The sequence below is a fragment of the Petromyzon marinus genome, chromosome 72 (assembly GCF_048934315.1).
Source record: "Petromyzon marinus isolate PM22_M1 ecotype Great Lakes invasive population chromosome 72, UKy_Petmar_22M1.pri1.0, whole genome shotgun sequence".
Classification (NCBI taxonomy): domain Eukaryota; kingdom Metazoa; phylum Chordata; class Hyperoartia; order Petromyzontiformes; family Petromyzontidae; genus Petromyzon; species Petromyzon marinus.
In genome coordinates, this window is record NC_133738.1 from 5,310,985 (window position 1) to 5,330,025 (window position 19,041).

The window sequence follows — 19,041 nt, forward strand, 5'->3', positions numbered from 1 at the left end:
ATCGCAAATGTTAACACAAATTACCGCATGCATCTAGGCGTCCAGTTGGCGACTCCTTAACGTTCAAGTAACTGATTTAGGGGCGAGTGTTGGGCAAGAGCGCCGCAGTTCGTGAAGAGTAATGGAGGCGGCGTTTTTTATCGAGATGATATTGACAAATAAAGAGTGTACACACACAAGAAATGGAGAAGAGACTTAGCATCCTTTAATGCAATAACAAGGGTGGAAATTGTGAGGGTTGGGTCGGGGTTCCGCTTCAGAATTCGTGTAGAATTAGTTACACAATGAGGGAGGGGGTGATCAAATCGGCCCCAGGAATACAATCCTATTTTTCGCACAAAGTCCATTATATTGTCGAAGGAGGATTAACGCAAAGCGACATTTTCCAGGGACGTAACCACCTCGCGTTTGGCGAGGTCTGCCCGTACGTGGAAAGTTTTGCTCACCTGACGTTTGGCGATTGCAGTTGTTCCCTGTGCAGCACACCATGTTTCCTGCTGTTGCGGTTAAACCTAGGAGCTGCATTTGACCTTCGAGATAGGCCTTGTTCACAGCGGTATTCTGGCAGTTCTGTTGACTGGTGCACGCATATCCAGTGCCCGTTGTAGCGCCAGCTAAAATAGAAAAAAAGAGAAATTTAACAATCTCTTGTCATCGCACGCAGAGGTCTATAGACTGTCAGATGAACTCTTCATCAAAACACCGCCACCTCTCAAGGTTGTGTTATGCAACAATCCACCCTGCACGTGAGCAGATCTCATCGCTCAATCTGCTCTGTGTACATCCTCACAAACAAGTTCGTTCCTTGGCTGTCACTCGGTTTTTCTCGACCGCCTCTGTTGCTGCCGAAGGCCACTTGTGTCGTAATGTCTCCAACCTGCAGTCTGTTCTCTAATCCACGCACGTGCCTCTTTCTGGGTCTCGGTGCAATTGCAAGCAATGCATCTCTCCACGCTTAAATGCGCAATTTCTAGTCGTCATTCTTTGCTTAGAAAAGCAAGTGGGCTTGGCCAGGACAAGTCGTGGGTTAAAAGGAGTGATGGGGGATGGTCGAGGACAATGGAGTGGCAGCCAAGGGATGGAACACGTTCACCAAGTGGAGCGACATGATCTGAGCATGTTCAAGTGCTCGGTGGATTATTGTAATGCAAAATCACCAGAGATAGGCAGCCGGTTTGGAGAGGCCGTCATCCAGCAGTTAATTAAGATTGGTTGTTGATTAAATGTGCGGTTGTCTCTGTTAAGACGTTTTCAAAATTTCAACTTACCTGTGATTTTAAAAGTCACACAAGCATCCATTCCTGCTGCGCAAGTCGTCGGTGTTTCTTGCTGTCCAAAATCATTGCTGCCAACATAGCACGAGCTAGCAGCTGTAGAAATAAAACAAACACAGTGTGAGGGATTATTGTATTTATGCATGGGATGATGCCATGGTGCAACGGTTGGCACACTGGACTTACAATCCAGAGGTCACCACTTCCATTCAATCTCCCTGCACCGGTGCTCCATCGCCGCTGTAATCAAGTTTATTTTGTCTAACCAGTGAGAACTCGTTGAGAGCAAGGGGGTATAATTTGCGTGAGTGATCTGGGTAACCAATAAGAAAAATCGTTACAATAAAGTACAGCAGCACCCCAGCAAATATAAATCAGCTCAATAGCATGCATGTCAGTAAAAAGGGGGTCCACCACAAGTTTCATGCAGCGGGGAGGACGATTATGGTTTCTATATGCACATTTATTCGTCCCAATCAATTATTCAATGTGGGGGAGTAAAATAAACACCCTCCAATCTCGAGGGGCTTCCAAGAGCTCCCTCAAGTGGAGTCTTGTTCCACCAGCAGTCACGAAAGCAAGGCACCAGCAAAGCTGCTGCACAAGTAAATTATTATATGTAAGGGATTTCAGGGGAAGGATTCCCACCGAAAGGAGGGGGAGTGGGATGGTGACAGGGGAAGGAGTAAGCGAGGCGATATAAGAGAGAATGGGCGGGAGTAAGGGAGATCTTGGCGGGAACGAGATTGAGAAGGCTTGGGACAAGTGTGGACTGACGGAAGGAATAAAAGACGAACCCCCTGCAACCTTGTGTCGGCTCTCCTTTACACCTGGTGGCAGTGGTTGGATCGACAATGGCTACAAGGAAGAACCTCCGCAGAAGAAAACCAACAGAAGAGGGAGCAGAGGCCAGAGATCCTCCACATCCAGGGCAACAAGGGGGTCTGCTACCAGGAGCAGCAGCAGAGGGCCCGGACCCCCATGGAGGACCCCATGGAGGTCTGCATGGCGTGCGTGGAGAGGGCACTCCAGGAGCTACTGCGGCGGCTCCCTATGGGGTGCCCGCCGGTGCCGGGACCCCCTGTTCTACTCGTACTATGGGCGGAGGCGCCACGGGACCCGGAGGCTGACCAGCCAGCCGGGGATGAGCCGGAACCAGCCTCGTCATGCCAGCCGCCGCCGCTCCAGCCAAAGCCGCCAGGGCTAAACACCCAAAGGGGGGAGCAGTTGGCAGGACGGACGCACCGGCTGGGCCCGCCGAGAAATTCGTGACCGAGGGAGGTGATAGGGAGGCGTTCGTCCGCCGATTCGAGGCTACCTTCCACCCTCTCGAATGGTCGGATGAAGAGGCGCTACGAGCGTTGCCATCCGTCCTGGACGACAATGCGCTCACCTCTTACACCTCCCTTCCCAAGCACAGCAAGACCACGCTACAGGCGGCCTACGAGGCTTTGGGGGTGATATACTGCCCTGCTGAGGCCGCCTTTAGACGGTTCCAGGACCACCAGCGGGGGCTAGAGAGTCCCCTTTAGCCTATAGTGGTGCGCTGTTCATGATGGCGAGGGCTTTCCCTCGCCTGGCTGACGAGGTGCTCGAGAACCTCGTGGTCGAGCACCTCATCCCCTATGCTTGCCGCGCCAGCGTTGTAATGCCGGTGGTGACACCGGAGGAATGTGCCTCGCTGTGGGCCGCCCGGATCCTACAAGCCCATGAACAGGTCATGGGCCGGGCGCTACCCGTGGGCCAAGTGGCTGGCGCGGTGGGGGGGGGAGCAGCCGGGTCATTACCGCGGCGCTACCGGAACCAGCGACGCCAACCGCCGAACCTGCACCGTTGCCGCAGGCTGCCTACGTGGCAGCTGGGAACGGACCTCCAGCGTCTGAGCCGGAGCCATCGCTGCAGGAGGTCTACACGGCGATCCGGGGGCTGGCAGAGGAGAGAGACCAGGGGCGCGATCGACCGCCGTGCCGCTGGCAGCCATTTCTACAACACCGCGCCAAACCACCCTGACAAAACACCCTATGGATCTGCCACCATTGTGGTCGAGAGGGGCATGTGGCGATGGGGTGCCGCACGGAGCTGGAGGCAGCTGGAACCCGCCGGGGCTGAACACCGACAGGAACCAGGTGAGTGACTCCGTCCCATCCGGCCGGTCGGCCGGGCCAGCAATCCCGGGCTCCACCGTCCTGGTCGGGGGAAGGGGATCGGGCCGGGGATCGCGCCGGGGCCAGGGATTGCGACGGAGCTGGGGATCCAATCATGGGCGGACGTGACGTCGCGGCCGGAAGTGGCCTCGCGGCCGGGGGTGACGTCGCAGCCGCGAGTGATGTCACGGCCGTGGGCGATGTCACTTATTACCTGCAATGCTGGCGAGTCGCCAGGGGCAACAGCCCCGGGGCTGAGGCAGCACACGCAATTACTGATGTGCTGTGGAGCAGTTTTGCACACCGCCTCATCCTCGCAATGCGGCGGAGCGAGACAGTACCGAGGGGACCACATTATAAAGGGGGCCCACGCCCCTGCGAGAAAGGGGAGGGGAGAAGGGATGGGCTCATGGAAAGGCCCACCCCCCAATCCCCACTACAATGGGGGGCCGCCTCACACCACAAGGGGGGCCCATCCCACGTCACAAAGGGGGGGCACTTCGCACCACATGGGGAGCCCACCCCACGTAACAAGAGCGCATTCACCCCGCTGCGACACACTTCAAAGGAGGGAACCCCATCTTCAGCCCGTTCACATCCATCCCCCGTCACCTCGCCATGCACCGCAGGATAGTGAGCCGCCACCTGGTCAGTGGCCAGACTCAGCCACACAATGGGGGAAGCTGGCAAGGCGGGTGGTAGCGGCCGCGTCGGGAATCTTGGTCCTGGTCAGTGCAATCGCGGGAGTGTCAGCACGCATCTTGGTTGAAACAGCGGCATTGGCCATGGTCATCTCGAGCACCATGCACGAGATGTTGTCGGATAAAAACCAGCCTTTAGTCCCCATCAAGATGACGCTCATCGCAGCAAATGGAGGGAGTATGGGCTTCCTGGGCCAGGTTGAAGCCCCGATACAGTCTAGATTGGAAGTTACGGATTGGGCAGCTTTCGATAGCAGGACCCATCCTTGTCTCTGCAACGCTGCCTGTAACCTGCCTGATGGGGATGGACATTGAGGCGAATGTCTATGAAAATCGATCTGGCCAATGGGCGGGTAGAAGTCCAGGGAACACATCTCAATTTCCTGAAGGCTCTGGTCAGTGAGTCTGTCTCCATTCCCCCAGCAGCCCAGATGCTGATACCGCTACGATATTGGTCCTCCCTCGTGACAGCCCGGCCAGACTCACCCATCCTGGTGTCTTAGGCACAAGCCACCATGGATCGCCATGCACTGGTGGGGGCTGAAACTATTGTCCAGGGGAACCAGCATCTGTTCATTCAAGTGCTGAACACCTCCAACAGAGCAGCGACGGTGCAGGCGGGAATGGTTCTGGCCCACATTAGTCCCTTGTCACTAGGAGCCCCCGGGACGAAGCGAGAGCTTCTGGGAAGCATTAGCCAGTCCGAGGATAGAGGGGACGACTCGTGGATGGACCAGCTGGCGGGGCCTGAGCCGGATTTGCAGCCCCACCAGAAGCACCGGCTGCACTCATTACTGCAAGAGTTCTCTGACGTGTTCAGCCGGGGACCATTCAACCTAGGATGCACACATCTGTTGCAGCACAATATCAACACGGGAGACGCTGCACCCCTGCACCAAAACACATAGAATGAGCTCAATGGAAAAAGGGCACATTCAACAAGCGGTGCAGGAGATGCTGCTGTCCGATATGGTTTCCTCAGCCTCGAGTCCCTGGGCGCACCGGTGGTCCTAGTCAAGAAGTCAGATGGGTCACTGAGATTCTGCGTGGACTTCCGCCGCCTCAATGCCATCACGCTTGCCGATGCATATCCCCTACCACGTATTGACGACTCACTTGATGCACTGGTAGGAGCAAAAATTTTCAGTACGCTGGATTTATTGTCCAGTTTCTGGCAGGTCCCACTAGACGCGGACTTCCGGTCTAAAACAGTGTTCCGGACACCACAGGGCCTGTTCTAGTTCAATTGCCTGCCTATTGGCCTCCAGACTGCACCAGCGATGTTCCAACACTTAATAGAGTTGGCCTTAGCAGGCCTCCAATGGGAAACGTGCCTAACCTACCTGGACGACGTTGTTGTCTTCAGCCGATCATTCGATTAACACATTGGCCAATTACGTCAGGTATTCCTGCGGTTCTGGAACGCGAACTTGAAGCTCAAGCCGTCGAAGTGCCACCTTATGCAGTCGTCGGTACGCTACTTGGGCCACGTCATCAGTGAGTCTGGAGTGGCTACAGACCCGGAAAAGACGGCCTGCATGAGGGCCTGGGCTGTTCCCACGATGGTTCCAGATGTACGCAGGTTTGTGGGCTCTGTGTCCTACTACCGCGATTCGTACCCAACTTCACAACCATTGCAAAGCCCTTGTACGTGTTGACAGCGAAGAACCAGAGGTTTTATTGGGGACCTCTGGAGGAGTAGGTATTCTAGCAGCTGCGCTTGCGTCTGACAGATGCACCACCATTGGCCTTTCTGGATTTTGGCCTCCCCATTTATCCTGGACATGGACTCCAGGGATGTGGGCATTGGCAGCATATTCCCACAAATCCAGCAGGGTCGGGAGGTGGTTATCACCTTTGGCTGTCGCGTGCTGTCATCAGCGGAGCAGTACTACTGCGTCACACATAGGGAGCTCTTGGCAGTCGTCCACTTCGTGCAGCAATTTTGACCCTACCTGTATGGTCGCAAATTTATAGTCCGCACTGACCACGTGGCCTTGCAGTATTTGCTCCGTATCGACCAGCCTTTGGGCCAGCTGGCCAGGTGGATAGAGCACCTGCAAGAGTGCAGGTACCAAGTGGTGCATCGCAAGGGGACCAGACACGCCAACGTGGACGCATTTGCCCGGCTGGTGCCCCAGGGCCCTTGTGCGTGCACCACAAGCGCGGCACCCTGCAATGAGGCGAGGCCGGAGGGAACGGTCATCGCTCCTGTACACATGGCAGAGGGTGCACAGGGTGAGGTCCAGCTGACCGACTACGATCTGGGGCTGACCTTGGACGATTGGAGATGTCTACAGCAGGAGGAGGCCCCCCTGCGAGCGTTATGCGCCTCAGCGGAGGCAGAGGGGGAGGAGTACGTCGTATGGAAGGACCTCCTCATGCGATTGGACCCGGCAGGACGCCAGCAATGCCGGCTGGTTCCGGAGTCGCTGCATCGACAATTGGTCATGGACATGCACTGCTGATGGGTCGCTACCTGCGTCGAATGCGCACGGCGGAAGCCACCACCGCTGGTAACCCGGGGGCCCTGCAGCCCATCACGGTGACCAGGGTCAACGAATTTGTTGCGTTGGACATCCTGGGACTACAACCGATCATGCCATGGGAAAATAAATACCTGTTGGTTAGAGTCGAGTACTGCACGAGGTGGCCGATGGCGAGGGGCCCTCCCGGACCAAATGGCGCAGACCATTGCCGATGCCTTCGTGGGGGGCTATGTTCTTGATAAGGAGGCACCGGAGTGGTTACTCACGCATCAAGGCAGGAATTTCTCCTCACAGCTCTATCCTGGGCACGAAAAAGGTCCGAACATCTCCATATCATCCCCAGACGAATGGGATGGTGGAGCGGCTTAACCGCACCATAGCGGCCATGCTGTCCCAAGTAGTGGATTAAAACCACTCCGACTGGGACCTCCGCAGCCCGTTGGTCTTGGCAGTGTACAGGGTGGCCCCGGCACGCAGCGACGGGGTTCTCGAAGTTTTTCCTGATGTACGGACGAGATCCCGTTCCACCTATTGAGACGCAGCTGACGGACATTCCCCAGAGAGCCAACGTGTGCCTAAAGGCACTACAGGCCTCCCTAATTTATTTGAGGGAAGCCTGCCAAGCAGCCGAGGCCGCATTGGCCACCAGCCAAGGGAGCATTGTACGGATTCGGGAGAGGACAGTGACAGCCAAGCCCTTTAAAGTCGGGAACCAGGCATGGCTACACTGTCCTCAGGTGCCAGTCAGCCTCTCACCGAAACTGCACCGACCCTAGAAAGGGCAGGTCATTAAAGCACTACCACCTCAGTGCGTCCAGGTCCAACGGAGTAAGCGACGATGGTTTGTGCAATCCACTCGCCTTAAGCCATACATCTCTCCACCATCATCACCGCCATCATCATCACCCCTAACCGGGCCAAGGTTGCCAACCACCACTCACCGACCGGCAGGGGGTTCGGTGCCCTGTGTTCCCTTGTCACCTACAGCACCCCATGTGAGGCCTGATGGAGAGGCAGCACGACAGGAGATCACGGGGGCTGGAGAAACAGCAGCACAATGCAAGGCAACACCGGTGCCACCAAACCGGGGACCGCGATGAGAGGGCCTCGACAGAGGAAGCCGCCGCAGTCATCTGCAGCCTGTGGATGTCCGGGTTGTTATGGGGCTCTGCCTGGAAACCCGGGCAGACCGTTCAATTGATGTTGTTGCGTTATATTGAATTCTATGGTTGTGGTGGGGTTACAGTAAGGGCGGTCATCACTGGTTCATGGGGTAGGCAGATCCGGAGTTGGTTTTCTTTTGTCCGGCAGGTGGTGGTGATATAAGCGATGTCACGGGAAGGATTCCCACCAAATGGAGGGGGAGTGGGACGGTGACAGGGGAAGGGGGAGGAGCAAGCGAGGAGATATCAGAGAGAGAACGAGGGGAAGAGGGGAGATACTCTTTGTTCTTTTTCGGTAAAGTCACTTAGGTAAAATAAAATAAAACTAAATTAAATCACGACGTTTCGGAGGCAACACAAGCTTCCGTCTTCAGGTGGAACAGTCACAGCAGAATAGCTGTACCAAGTGGGGAGCTCTTAAGACGACCGGGATTATATACAGGTTAAGAGGGCGGGAGGAGCCAGAAAGGGACGTGGGTGGGGGGAAGGGCTAAGATAAGCCGCCTTTTGTTATGCTGCAGGGGGTTCAGGTGGAGCGATGGCGTGCTACACGGGAGCGAGTACAACCCCATTTTTGCTAGAAAGCAATAGAAATGGCTGTACAATTATAAGGCAGCTAAAGTTTGACATACAACCTACTGAGAGTAATGGAAATGGCTGTACAATTATAAGGCAGCTAACGTTTGACTTGGTTTATAACATCTTTCCAATGGTTGCTCAATTTGAAGCCATCCTCTTGGTTGAAGTTGTGTCTGTTTGTATTTCTGGATGGCTTCATGGACAAATCTTTGGTAATAACTGGGAGGTTTGCAGAGAACTTTGGTATCAGAGTAAACAATGTCATGAGAACCCGCTGTGTTGAAACAATGATCAGCCACGGCCAAATAATTCGTTCTGCCGTGTTTCAAATCTGATTTGTGCTCGCGGATTCGGTCAGAAATGTCATTTCGTCTCCCTGATATAGCAGTCGCCACAGGTACAACTCAATTTGTAAACACCGGGGTACTGTAAGTCAGGAATGACATCCTTTACGGATGGGATCAGATCACGGATGTTGTGAACTATATTGAACCGGTCCTGGATCTTCTGTTTGTTTAGAATTTTGGAAATATTTTTGGTAACGCCTGCTATGTATGGTAACGTGATGATTTTGATCGGAGTATCAGGTGGTTGTTTCTGTATGGTGGGAGAAACAGCTTGGCGGATGGTACGGTCAGTGTATCCGTTCCTCTTGAGGGCCAGATGTACATGTTTTAATTCACTGGCCAGATGGTGTTGGTCAGAAATGCAATGAGCCCTATGGTATACAAACATAGACACAACTTCAACCGAGAGGATCTTTTCAAATTGAGCAACCATTGGAAAGATGTTATAAACCAAGTCAAACGTAAGCTGCCTTATAATTGTACAGCCATTTCCATTGCTTTCTAACAAAAATGGGGTTGTACTCGCTCCCATGTAGCATGCCATCGCTCTCCCCGAACCCCCTGCAGCATAACTAAAGGCGGCTTAGCTTAGCCCTCCCGGACCCACCCACGTCCCTTCCTGGCTCCTCCCCCCCTCTTAACCTGTATATAATCCCGGTCGTCTCAAGAGCTCCCCACTTGGTACAGCTATTCTTCTGTGACTGTTCCACCTGAAGACGGAAGCTTATGTTGCCTCCGAAACGTCATGATTTAATTCAGTTGTTTTATTTTATTTTACCTAGTGACTTTACTAGAAAAAAACAAAGAGTATGAATCCTTGCAGTCATGAAAGCTTCAAATCTAGAATTAATGACCTTTGCGGGGAGGATTTTCACCTGTTAGAGCTTTTAATAGACAACGAGATAAGAAGTCACATCTCATCGAGACGCTAACCTTCCTCAAACGATGCCGCGACAACAAGGTAATACCCGTCGCTTTCACACTCACATCTGCTGCTGTATCTTCACCGAACTCTAAACGGATTCTGTTTAATGCTAGCCTATCACTAATCTCAGAGAGAATAAGAGTACTCCGATTTGAACTCGATAGTTTAGACAGGACTCTCCTACAATCTCATTTAATGTTTACACAAAAAATGTCCCCTTCTGATTGGAACCACGTTGACAACATGCCTACTGCCTCTGCTGATGCACTGTCAGTCAAATGCAAAGCTAACCTGATCGCTAAATTCAACCTCCTATCAAAGAAGAACCCAGGACCACACATCACAAAACTGGATGTTAACAAAGTCGTTATTAATCAGAGTAACATCCCGATTTCGGACAATCTGAAAACAGTATTGGCTAAAGGACTAAATTTCGCTGTCACCCCTAACATATAACCGTAGAGGATATCATCTCTCATGTCGATGTAGCCCTCAAAGGCATAGGACACATCCAAGCAGACTTTGCGAGAGCTGAAATAGCCACTATTCTTAAGAATGCTAAGAAACCCATTAGCAACATTAGCAAAAACGAACGCTCTGAACTCGCTAATTTAAAAAAGAGGGATGATATAGTCATCCTCTCGGCCGACAAAGGCAATGCCACTGTCATTATGGATAAAAACTCATACAACAACAAAATCCAGGACTTACTGAATGATGGGAGTTACTCAAAAATTAAAAGTGATCCTACTAACAGCCTAACGATAAAAAACAACAAGATCATCACTAGTTCGACTTCCCTAATCGAACCATCCAAACTTCCCTCCCTAAAATCCTCGGCTGCAAGACCTCCCAGATTCTATGGTCTTCCCAAGATCCATAAAGAAGGTACCCCACTGCGACCCATCGTGTCCACTATCAACTCCCCTACCTACAAACTAGTCCGTTTTTTATCGGACACTCTGCTTCCCTTCACTGGCAAGACCGCCTCAGCAGTACTTAACTCAACCCAATTGGTTTCTATGGTCAAGGACACTGTACTGTCTTCTGACGATATCCTCGTCAGCTTCGTAGTATCTCTGTTTACCAAGGTCCCAGTGCCTGACACCATAACAACAATTGAAGATTTGGTCCAACATGGACTGAACCCTAATGTACCTGCGCTGGTTAGGCATTGCCTCACCAACACTTACTTTACCTGGAATGGTACCTTCTACAAACAAAATTAGCATACCCCTATGGGCTCCCCCTTGTCACCAGTGATAGCCAATGTTTTCATTGAGAAATTTGAATCAGACGCCATCCAGACATCCACCCTTTGCCCTTCCCTATGGAAGAGATATGTGGATGACACTTTCGTCATCTGGCCACATGGCCTCCCAGCATTGAACCATTTCCTAAACCACATTAATTCCAGACACCCATCCTCTATTAAACATGCTCTGATGGTATATGCTATTGTCTTTGAAACCTATTCTTATTTTCATACCTTATTGAAACTTGGGGACAAAAAAATTCCTACGATACAAAAAGCCACTCACCTCCTCTCTCGTGCATCATGAACAGAGTGAAGACCACCAGCAAACGACCCGCGGCACCGTCCATTTCTTTGTTACGGCACTGGGATTAGAAAAAAAATGAGGGGTCAACCGGGTTTCCACTTTCGACGCGAGTCAACATTATGAAATCCTCGAGAGTCGCCGTGGGAATAAATCCATGCGAGTTTGCAGGGTTTCTCCTGCGTAAAGCTACGCGTCTGTGCTGGCGTGGGTCTCTGTGTGAATCAATGGGTTTCTGAATGTCTACGGATTACTATGTAAAGTAAATGAATGTATACTCTATGCTTCGTTCTGTAAAGCCATGTAGGTAGAAACATAAAATAAGACAAAAATAATATATCACGTCGTTTCGATCGCAACACAAGCGGTCGTCCTGAGGTGGAAAAAAATATTCAGCAGTTGAACTGCTGAACCAGCAAAAGAGCTGTTACAACAAGAGGTTATTCATGTGGTGATGGGCAAGCAAGCGGGGTCTGAGCTGGAAAGGGATTCATCCCCAGATGCAAGCACGTCAGTTGTGTAAATGGGGGAGATTAGGGAAAGATAGATTAGCATGAAATGAGCTTCCGTCACCGCATAAGAGTATCATTCCCGCATATGCGCACAACAGCAGTGTTAATGGGAGATTAGCACTATGTTGATGGGAGATATTAGGCAGGGAGTTTAGGGGGATTAGTAAGTTAATGTCACGTCTATGTGTAACACAAGCTGCGGCGCTGCCAACTGCGCTGTGAGGCAAGCGTGTCCATGCAAGAGAACCACCGCACCGGTAGTCGCGCCAGTGAGACACACAGCCCATCACACAGCCAGAACCATCGATACATTGAGGCTAAGGGAGCAGAGGTGGCCATGTTAGTGAGACCCCAGCCCGTTAATGGAGAGGCACCTAACAGGGCAATGCAACTAAGAGAGTCGGAGATAACAGCCAAACGGTAGGGAAGAATGGAAGCACCACAGCAAGATACGACTTTGCTTGGTTAATAACGTCCTTCCAATTATTGCTCAGCTCATATCCATCTTCTCGGCTGAAATTGACTGTGTTTATATATCTGGATGGATTCATCCACAAATCTTTGATGGTAGCCCGAAGGTTTGCAGAGTACCTTTGTCTCGGAAAAAAACAATATCGTGCGAGCCCACTACGTTATAACAAGGAACAGCCATTGTAGAGGTATTGATTCTGCCGTGTTTCAAATCTGCCTTGTGTTCGCGAACACAGTCCGAGACATGTCGTTTCGTTTGCCCAATGTAACTGCTGCTGCAGACGCAACTTAGTTTGTAGACACCAGGGTATTGCATGTCAGGAATGACATCTTTCACAGATGGGATCAAATAACAAATTCTGTGTACTTATTGAATCAGACCTGCATCTTGTGTTTGTTTAAGATTTTGGAAATCTTTTTGGTAACACCTGCTATATATGGCAAGGCGATGGTTTTGATTGGGTCCTCAGATGGTTGTCTCCCCATGGTTGGGGCTACAGCTTTGCGTATTGTGCTGCCTGAGTATCCATTCATCTTGAGGGCTTGGTGTACGTGCTCCAGTTCACTGGCTAGGTGGCACTGGTCAGAGATGCAGCGGGCCCTATGGTGTAGTGTTTTGATGAGGGAGTTCTTCTGGGCCGAATGTTGGTGGGAGTCAGGCTTTAGATAGGAATCCGTGTGGGTGGCTTTCCTGTAGATGGAATGTCCCAACGAGCCATCAGGCGTCTTCTCGATCAAAACATCCAGGAATAGTAGCTTGCCATCATTTGACACTTCCATGGTGAATTTGATGGATGGGTGTATAGAATTTGTGGTTGAAAAAATGGTTCAGTGCTGGCTGGCCAGATGACGAAACTGTCATCTTCGTATCTCTTCCACAGGGAAGGACGTAGGGTGGATGTCAGGATGGCATCTGTTTCAAATATCTCCATGAAAACATTCGCTACCACTGGTGATAAGGGAGAACCCATAGGGGTACCTTCATTTTGTTTGTAGAATGTACCATTCCAGAGTAAGTGTTGGTAAGGCAGTACCTCAAAGTTACTTCCACTTGCACCTATGACTGAACATGTCTCAAGCTCAGTCTATGCCAATCTATGCGCCTCTGTGTGGTGAGTCTATGGGTGTCTGTGTGGTGATGAGTCTATGGGTCTCTGCGTGATGAGTCTAGGATTCTCTGTGTGATGATTCTATGGCTATGTGTGATGAGTCTATGAATCTATTCGTGATGAGCTTGTGCGTCTCTATTTGTGTGTGTATGTGTAGGGGGACTGTATAATAGAAGGTTCTGGCAGGTCGAGTTGAGATAGTTGAAAACAGGTGGCAATAAGGCACTGTCACCCGTGTGATAATTAAGTTGGGGGCTCATTATCCGATGGGGGTGTGGTCGAGCGGGTATAAAAGGGGGAGTGAGGCCCGCGGTCTCCGCGCTTGCTCACGGACTAATCGACGACCAGAGGTGGACAACATCGGGGCCAACTATTCGAGATCAACAGTGCAAACCACCGGGGCTGAAGATAGCCATAATCAGTGTAGCAGTAGTTATGATCAAACTTTAAAAACGTTTGGAGAAATAAAGCTCAACTCCCCTGATAATGGATGTCTCCATGGAGCTTCTTTACATACATGTAAAGACTTGGATGACGAAGTAGTAAGAGCCAATTTCATTTGGACACTGCCACATTAAAAGAACCCTAGGCTTTGTGCTCGTCTTCCAGCTTGTATCTTCCTACAAGCGTCTCCACTCCTCGTGTTATTCCCCTTACATATTCCTCAGCCCCCTTTCTCAAACCCTATTGTCCTCGTTTTTTACCTTTAGCCAATCCCTGTTCTTCCCCTCTAACAAAGTCTGTTTTCCAATTTCTCATTCAAACCTTATACCGTCAATCCCTTTAAGAGTCTGTGTCCCGACCAATCACCGTGGAGGCCTCTTTCTTCCAATCGGAGAATGTTGTTTATTTTCAAATTGACGTTAGGCTGCATATTGGCTTGGGGTAATTTATCGGTCATTACATCTGTATGCATGATGAACTTAATTCAACCTTCCCATCTCCGCTCTGATGTGTAACCGAAGGCTACTCTAGAGTCCAATATTGGTACACACACAATATAAAGAACGATCGTTTGATCGATTTCCATCACATCCACAGCGGACCAAACGTTGCAAGCCACCGGTGATCCGGGGACCCAACACGTTGAGAACCACTGGTCTAGCACAATAAGGAAAGAGTTTGTTTTCTTTCCCAACAGGCGGTCTAAAAAAAACACAAGCACCACAGTAGCTCAAAGGTAAGAGGATTGTGTTGACAGAAGTAGAAGAACAATTAGGTAAGAAAACAAGTTTTCCAATGCACACAATTATTGGCATTCAAAAACAGAAAATAAATTCCTTTGACCCCAGAATTAATCCTATTTGATGTGCTGAATAACAGTGGGTAGTTTCATTTTCTTTATGCAAGCCACCAACTTTTAATCAGCACATCAAATCTGATTGGCTCTGGGGATCAGGATAATGTATTTTCAACTTATGAATGCAAAAAGGGTGTGCATTGAAAAAAGTTATTCTTACCGGACTTACGTGAATGTTAATCTTGTCAAAAGAATTTGTATAGGTACATATTAAAACATCTAATATATTTTAAATAGTGAAATAAAAAAAGCCAATGATGGGCGGAACCTGTACTGGTTCTTTAAATAAAATATTGAATTGTCACACGAGACGACGAGTCTGTATGAAATGTTAACTTGTTAGGCTTCGTAGATTCCATTATATTAAAGCTTCGAAAATTTGACAGAATATAAACAGACAACAGTGCAAGTTGAAGAGACGTGTGTAAAATAGAAGCGAGTGATACGATGCTGAATATACAGTAGTTATCTCATCGATGATTTAAAAGCACTTTATATGAATTCTACATGGTGCATTAGTTATTGGCTGGTGGGGAAAAGGGGTGGCATTCCACTGTTGGGGAGAATAAGGGATGCTTAGGAAGGGTGATGATAGGGAAAGAGGGGGGTGAGGTTAGGAAAGGGGAAGGATGGTACTGGAGGGTGATGATAGGGAAAGGTGGCGCTGGCATGTTTAGGAGGAGGATGGTTAAGGTATTAAGGACGAGGCCAGGAAGGAGTAGAGGGATACCGTGATGAAAAGAGTCTTAAGTGAGGAACGGAAACATGGTTCGTGAAGTTGCCCTTTTGATGTGCATTGGTAGTTTATTCCAATGGAGGGGAGCCAGAAGGGAAGAGGAGCGGAGACGTGACTGAGCGTCGGGGAGGTGAAGGCGTAGTAAAGCTGAAACCGGTTTAGCTTATCATGGGTTGAACACGGAGACACGTTTTTCAACAACAAGAAAATGCAGCGCCTTTCATTGTTTTGCTTTAGCTTGCCGTTTTAAAAAAAGATACCCCCCAAATATAAAAAAAACAGCCCACAATTGCATAGTCCTTCACAAGGGGATCGCCTTTCAAAAGGATTGCTTCGAGTCACGGTGATACTTTTGGGTCTTAAGATTTACCGGATAAATTTGTTTGCTTTGTTTGTTTTAAAACAGTTAATCCACACTCGCACAGGGCAGCTGTAAGATGTAAAATATGCGGAAAAGTACACCAATGAGGATATATATTTGTGTGCGTGCATGTGTGTGTGTGTCTGTGCATGCATGTGTGTATGTGTGTGTGGTGGTCTCCTTCTTTAAGAAGGGTGACCGTACAGACTCTAAGAACTACAGGGGCATCTCACTCCTCAGTGTGCCGGGAAAGATCCTGGCAAGGATTATTCAACATCGCCTTGCTAGGCACGCTGAGGCTTGCGGAGCCCCAATGCAGTTTCAGGAAAGGGCTGTCCTGCATATATGCCATATTTTATGTCCGTCTGCTACAGCAGAGGTGTAGGGAATTCTAACAAGACCTACATCTCTGCTTTATTGACCTGGTCAAGGCCTATGATACCATCAGTTGGCCTGGGCTCTGGGTTGTTCTTAGTGCTTTGAGTCCCTGACCCTCTGCTCACGATCATTAAGGACCTTCATGATGGTGAGCGGCCCGGGTAAAACTACGTGGCTGGGAGTCAGAGCCATTCCATGTACACCTTGGGGTGCGTCAGGGATGTCCTCTGGCTCCCACATTATTTAACATCTATTTTGACCACGTAGTTCGTGAAGTCTTCAATAGGTGTACCGGGGGAATTCCCATTTGGTACAGATATAATGGGATGCTGATCGATGCCCGGGTGCGTCAAGGAATGGCTCCCTATTGGCCAACCACGTTATGTATGCCGATGACTTAGTAATTGCTGCTCATTCAGAGGAGTTGGAGACGCTGCTGCTGAAGCGTGCCACGAAGAGGTGGGGCCTTACCATCAGCCCCACCAAAACTAAGCACCTGCCTTGGTATTTTGTACCATCGGACACGCCACCCCCACAACTCCCCAATTGGTGATGGGCAGTTGTGGAGAGAGTGGAGAGTTTCCAATACCTTGGCAGTGTGCTCATGACCGGCTCCCGTTTAACAGCAGAGGTCTTACTCCGAATCAGTCGAGTAGCAATATCTTTTCATCAGTTGTGTAACGCTGTGTGGAAGCTACCTGTTCTGTCGCTCCGCACGAAGCTTCAGGTCTTCTCGGCAACGGTCATTCCCTCCTTTCTCTACGCTTGCAAAACGTGCCGGCCTTTGTAGGTGCTCGCTACCACACTTGCCCCAACAGTCTGTTCAGGCTATACGAGGGGAATGTTTGTCTTTGAATCTTGGGTGGGGATCCAGCCCATAGCATCCAAATTCAGGAGCATTCGCTGGAAGGTGGCGTCGCGAAACAGGCATCAGACAACTGCCCCATGAACCTCACCTGTGGTGGCTAGTATATATTTACTATTGCGCCTGGTATGCAGCTCAAGCAAGTGGCTAATATCATCATCACGTGGATATTTATAGCAGCAGCAAAATTCTCTGAACACGTGATGATGTTGATTCTTAAAGTGGAGGGTAAAAATCGGAGGTCCCGGAGAAAATTCAACGTGACCACGAGGAGAGAGAGACATGCAAACTACAAATATGCAACACGCATTGTCAGGGTCGGGATTAAATCCACGACCTCCTGTATACCAGGCGAGGGAGTGAACGCCTCCCAGGCCATCTAGATATCACACTTTGTTTTTTACATGATCACTGTGTAAGGAGGACGAGTGATGAAATCCGAATCTGTATTTAGACTGGACGAATTTTATGAGCTAATAAGCTCTTTTTTTTACTGACAGATGTCCAGTTTGAGCGGGTCAGCGAGTTACAAGAGCGTCTCCTTGTCGTCGAAGTTTTGGGGTTCTCGTTGAACACTCCCTTAACTTACTGAATAGAAGAAGTGGCAGATAGACCTGCATCCACCGTTGTTCCAAATTCCCGAAATCGGGGAAATCGACGCCCGAATACGGTGCCGAATTGGTGTTGTTCACTTGTAAAAATATCAGCAATAGTCTTCTTTGTGTTAAAATAATTGAACGATTATTTCTGAAATAAATGTGAACTATTCTTGCATGCTGCTGAGGTGTATAACTGGTTCATCATAAACTAATCATAAGCTATTCATTAACTGTTCATTATAAACATTTCGTTATAAACTATTCATCATAAAATGAAACCATTAATCATAGACTAATCACAAACTATTCATCACAAATGATTCATAATAAACTGTTCTTAAAGCACATTAACTGTTCCTGCAGGTGTATAACCGGTTCACCATGAACTCTCCAGGCTTCTACTTTATTATTTCTGTGAACATTTTTTTACAAAATCATTTTTTCAAAATACCACTATTTCAAATAAGATAGTTACTTATGACCCACCCTCTATAAATGTGTAGGGGACTGTATAGAGAAATTATTAAAAACACAGTATTAAGAGGTTTGGGAAAAGGTGGCAGTTGGGGACTGTATAGATCATTAATTAATTAATACACTTGCGTTGAGATGATTGGGAACAGGTGTCAGTTGGGGACTGTATAGATAATTAATTAATGCACTTGCGTTGAGTTGATTGGGAACAGGTGGCAGTTGGGGGACTGTATAGATAATTAATTAATACACTTGCGTTGAGATGATTGGGAACAGGTGGCAGTTGGGGACGGTATAGCGAATTAATTAATACACTGGCGTTGAGATGATTGGGAGCAAGTGGCAGTTGGGGGACTGTATAGATAATTAATTAATTCACTTGCGTTGAGTTGATTGGGAACAAGTGGCAGTTGGAGACTGTATATATAATTAATTAATTCACTTGGGTTAAGATGATTGGGAACAAGTGGCAGTTGGAGACTGTATAGAGAATTAATTAATTAATGCGCTCAAAGATGTATAGAACTCTTTGTCAAAAGCGACCTGGCTATCACAAATATCTAAAGAAAGTGGCCTATCGTCACGGAGACGTTTATAGTAGCCAAATACTCAATATGCGTTATGTTGATTCCAAATGTGGAGGGGAAAACCAGAGGACCCGGAATAAATCCCCGTGACCAAGGGGAGAGAGACATGCAAATTCTAAACATGGAACAGGCGTCAGGGTTGTGATCGAATCCACGACCTGTATACCAGGTGTGATAGTAAACATCTCACTAGCCACCGTGTCCGTGACGTGATGGAAAGTGTCGAGCCAGATAATTTCTTGCACGAACGCACGCAAGAACGAGGAAGTTCACACAAACAAAATATATTCCACTCCGTCCGGGCATATATCACATTTCATCGTTACAGACAAGACTGGCTCCTGCCTGTCCTTATGTATACAATGGTAGAAATACCAATGGCAAAAAAGAGCACTCTTCGTCAGTTGTATTTTCCCCTTATCAAACGATCAGTCATTGTCAGCCAGCAGAAAATCAACGCTGAACAAA

The 19,041-nt window shown here is 49.1% G+C and overlaps 1 protein-coding gene across 1 annotated transcript in view; it reads right to left on the bottom strand.

Annotated features, from left to right (window-relative positions):
- The window catches only part of LOC116957306 (uncharacterized), a 205,970-nt gene that overhangs the window by 16,340 nt on the left and 170,589 nt on the right, over positions 1-19,041 (bottom strand). The window contains exons 8-9 of the mRNA XM_032979380.2: positions 1,269-1,370; positions 447-614 (exon numbers count right to left, since the gene is read on the bottom strand). Of these exons, the coding sequence (XP_032835271.2) occupies positions 447-614; positions 1,269-1,370 (270 nt within the window). The remainder of the gene's footprint in view (positions 1-446; positions 615-1,268; positions 1,371-19,041) is intronic.